General features: G+C 36.6%; 1 protein-coding gene across 1 annotated transcript; it reads left to right on the top strand.

Annotated features, from left to right (window-relative positions):
• The first annotated feature begins 250 nt into the window (after positions 1-250).
• On the top strand, positions 251-3,763 carry LOC106774321 (transcription factor bHLH62-like). Its single transcript, XM_014661275.2, has 8 exons — positions 251-1,563; positions 1,791-2,006; positions 2,096-2,161; positions 2,264-2,332; positions 2,453-2,524; positions 2,625-2,855; positions 3,164-3,266; positions 3,382-3,763. The coding sequence occupies exons 1-8, from the start codon at positions 613-615 to the stop codon at positions 3,417-3,419; spliced, it is 1,746 nt and encodes a 581-aa protein (XP_014516761.1). The 5' UTR covers positions 251-612; the 3' UTR covers positions 3,420-3,763.
• The last annotated feature ends 608 nt before the right edge of the window (positions 3,764-4,371 follow it).

Here is a 4,371-nt window from a genome sequence, read left to right as displayed (position 1 = left end):
TTGTTATTATTAAAGATTGAAAACCTAAACTACTTCTCAACCAACATTAGTGCTTTTTCTTTTTATATATACAAAAAAAAAAAAAAGAGGAGATGATGATAGCAAATACATTTGTTTTGATAAAAAGGTTTTGTCTTTAATTTTATTTACTATAGCATTTAACACATCAAAATAGCCCATTATGAAATTAAAAAAAGAAAAGGTCAATAGAGTGTTTCTCTTGTTTTGGGTCTATTTAACCCCATTGTAGTCCCATCTATTTTCTTCCCCCCTCCTTTCTCTTCTCTCTCTCTCTCTCTCTCTCAATCTTTTCCATCTTTCTATTTACCAAACACACTTCCCTTTTCACACCAAACTCTCTTTCTATTTCTCTTTCTCTCTCTCTCTCTTCTCAACTCCAATCCAAACCACTTCATTAATCACTCCAATTACACACACTTGTCCCACATTTCTACACTTCTCCTTTAAATCCTCTTATTGTTTCCTAATGTAATTTCCCAAAATCACAATCATTTTGCTTCAGGTTCCAGGGACATAATAAACCTTAACTTAACCAACTCTTCCAAATTCAGTTCCTTTCTGTTGTTTCCTCTTTCTGTCATTCATCTCCCAATGGAAAATCAGTTCTTTATCAATTCTGGGGTGTCACAAACACAGCATCCCCTTCACTTTGAACCTTCACCACCACCTCCACCTTCTTCTTCTTCAGTGCCCTCTTGGCAATCACTCTCACCCACCATGGGAATTCAACCAACACTTCTCAATTGTGCCTCTGAGCAGACCCAGGATTGCTTTTACAACCCCAATTGGGAAAAATCAACAGATCATGCACTTCACTTTGATTCCTCAGCACTCAGTTCAATGGTCTCCTCTCCTGCAGCATCATCCAACCCCAGCAGCAACATCTCCAATGATAATTTCATCATCAGGGAATTGGTCGGGAGATTGGGAGCTATTGGGAGTTCTGATGAGATCCCACAACACTCTCCTCACCCTTTGGTTGTGGCCTCTTCTTACATGAATAATGGCAGTGGCAGCCCCAATACTTCTTGTTACACCACCCCTTTGAGTTCCCCTCCAAAGGTCAAGACTGTGCAGAGCTTGGTGAATGAGAGGTTGGCAAATTTCGGAGGAAAGTCAATGACTTTGAATTCCAGTGTCGCCGAATTCTCTGCTGACCCTGGTTTCGCTGAGAGGGCTGCAAAGTTTTCTTGCTTTGGCAGCAGGAGTTTCAATGGCAGGAACGTCCAATTGGGGGTGAACAATGGTGAATTGGCTCAAAGATCTGCATCAGCGGTGGAAAATGGTGGAAAGTTATCTAGAATCTCAAGTAGTCCTCTGCTCAAAACACTCGGATCTCAAATGGGTACCCCAGAGAACAAGAATTCAGCAATTCAGGACCAGGAGAAAGTTGAGGTTGCCAATTCTCAAGAGGAATCTACCATATCTGAGCAAACACCAAATGGAGAAATTGGGATGAAAAATTGCCAAGATATGACGAATTCCAGGAAAAGAAAAGCATCTTCCAAAGGAAAAACCAGAGAAACTTCTAACTCCATCAAGGTAATAATAATAATAATAATAAAAAAAAACTTGTTTTTGAAGTCAAACTTCTATTTTGTTATGGTTTTTTCGTTCTGCATAAAGTTTCAAACTATGGTTATGGTTGTGATTCTGTCTCATTTCTTGATATTTCGAGAAATTGTGACTTATATCGTGAAGGATCATTTTCTAAAACCTTGATTCTGCAAAGAGAATTTGCAATCTGAATGGTGTCCTTTTCAACTCAGGGCGTTGAAGTCAGTGAGGATTCAAATTCAAAGCGAACCAAGCCAAACGAGGGTGAGGGAAACGAAAATGGACAGGTGAAGGTTGAGGAAGAGTCCAAAGCAGTGGAAGAGAAACAGAACAAAAGCAACTCAAAACCTCCTGAGCCACCAAAAGATTACATTCATGTGAGAGCAAGAAGAGGCCAAGCCACTGACAGTCATAGTCTTGCAGAACGTGTAAGAATCAGTGCTTCTGGTTCCTATTAATGACACTTGCAACAAAACGTGTGTAGCTTTCATTTGACATTTAATCAACCATTAAACAGGTACGGAGGGAGAAAATCAGTGAGAGGATGAAGCTGCTCCAAGATCTTGTACCAGGTTGCAACAAGGTGAGAAAACAAGTTAAAATCCAAAACTTTTTAGTGTTGGTAAATGTAAACTCTGTACTTTTACTAACTTGGGTGCATCAATTGTTTCTTTATTCCTGATAGGTCACTGGAAAAGCACTTATGCTAGATGAAATTATAAATTATGTTCAGTCATTGCAGCGTCAAGTTGAGGTAACCAATCTTTTCAAATAAGCATCTCAATTTTCAAATGATTGTCATCATGTGTGTGTTTGTATTCTTGCTCACTAAGTTATGCTCTCTTTTTCTCTCTCTCTTTCTCTCTGAGAACAGTTCCTATCTATGAAGTTGGCCTCTGTTAACACAAGGATGGATCTTAGTATTGACAGCCTTGTTTCAAAAGATGTAAATTCCATGGTTCACTTTTTCTCCACAAAATTTGTTGCTTTTGAGGTCTTTTAAGAAGATTCCTGAAATGGGGTTCTTTGGCTTTTGATGTTTTCAGGTATTTCAATCTAATAATTCTTTGGCAACACACCCAAATCCAACATTCCCTCTAGATTCCTCAGCACAAGCCTTTTATGGGCACCAGCATCAGCAAAACCCAGTTATCCATAATAACATACCTAACAGAACGGTGACCCACTGCTCAGTGGACCCATTAGACACATCTTTGTGCCAAAATCTTGCAATGCAATTACCCCCCCTAAATGGGTTTAATGAAGTTGCCTCTCAGGTAATAATAACCCTCTTCCACTTTTTCTCCATAAATTAATAATGAAAGAAAAATGGTACATTTTGCATTACTACATTCTCTGTTTACTTTTTACATGTAAAATCATCATTATTGTTAGGTAGTTATGCATTACAACTTGTTTATGACAGTGACCTAAAGTTATACATTAAACAGTCTTATCATAATTGATAAGTGCAATTAATTTATACATGTAAAAAACAGTCTTAAACTTGGCATTACTACAGCTATTACCTTAAAAGTAAATTCTGGTTCTTTCTCTGATTTTTCTGTGTCTGATTGTTTTTCAGTTTCCATTAACATTCTGTGAGGAGGATCTGCACACCATTGTGCAGATGGGGTTTGGGCAAACTGCAAACTGGAAAACACCAATCCAATCCCCAAGTTTCAACGGTAATATAGCAGAAAAGTCAGATAGTATTGACATGTTAATTGAATATTAGGCACAACAATATTGACATTATTCTCATTCTTATTACATACACTTTTTTTGTCTGGTACAACACAGGTTCAAATAATGTACCCCAGATGAAAGTTGAGCTCTGATCATTGAAGACTCACCCTTCATTACGCCTCCATTGAAGCCCAGAAGATTACGAAAACTGCTGTATACAACAACAACAACAAAAGATTTATTAAGCCATCATATTCAACAGAACCCTTTGTTTTTTTGTCTTTTGTTTTCTCAATTTTTTACCCCTCTTCTCCCTTTCAATGATTCCAGTTTCTTATCTTCTGAGGCAGGTCTTTTCCAATATTTTTTTCCCCTTACAATTATTCACTGTAAAATCTTAGGAAGATTCTGTATTCTGTGGTGCAAATTCTTATTATTATTCTGGCACCAACTGTAAGATATATGGCTAATTAAACAAAGACTTTCTACCAGCTTTCATTGTCTCTCTTAATATTATACTGATAGAGAATTTCTTAAGGTAACAGATATTTCCCCCTGTTCTTTCTTTTCTAATTGAAGAATTATTTGTTTATCCCAAAACTTTGGTTAGCGTATGCCCGTTAATTATTGGCACATCACATCAAACCACTATGAATTTTCGTGGGTCTTCACTAAAATCTCGTTAAAGGTCATGTCAATTAACCCATGCTAAATCGCAAAATCTGGTGGATATGATTTCACTTATGCTGTAACCAGCTGTATTAATGGGGTCACCCTTTTCTCTCAAAAGTCTAATTACAAATGATTAGGACATTTCGTTAACTTCACCCATGCTCAACAAAAATTTCTCCCATTTCTTTCATTTTTTTTTCTAATAAAACATTTCACCAATTTAAAAATCTCACGTCGACTAAAGATAAGACTAATATAAAGTTAATCGATAAGACTAATGTAAAATACATAAGTAAATATAAACTTTATCTTAGAAATTAATTTTATAAAGTTGAATTAAACAACTTACAATTCACTTCTTAATGGTTGAAAGTCCCACATCGATTAGAGATGAGACTAATTTATAATACATGAGTGACATGTAAACCTCAC

The sequence above is a fragment of the Vigna radiata genome, chromosome 9 (assembly GCF_000741045.1).
Source record: "Vigna radiata var. radiata cultivar VC1973A chromosome 9, Vradiata_ver6, whole genome shotgun sequence".
In the NCBI taxonomy this organism is placed as follows: Eukaryota; Viridiplantae; Streptophyta; class Magnoliopsida; order Fabales; family Fabaceae; genus Vigna; species Vigna radiata.
This window is presented reverse-complemented; position numbering and strand designations above follow the sequence as displayed.

Excerpts from the sequence above, each read along its gene's own strand:
- LOC106774321 (XM_014661275.2), top strand. The coding sequence starts at position 613 with ATGGAAAATCAGTTCTTTATCAATTCTGGGGTGTCACAAACACAGCAT. Across the intron at positions 2,525-2,624 it reads ACAGCCTTGTTTCAAAAGAT|GTATTTCAATCTAATAATTC; the intron begins GTAAATTCCATG and ends TGATGTTTTCAG. Across the intron at positions 2,856-3,163 it reads TTAATGAAGTTGCCTCTCAG|TTTCCATTAACATTCTGTGA; the intron begins GTAATAATAACC and ends ATTGTTTTTCAG.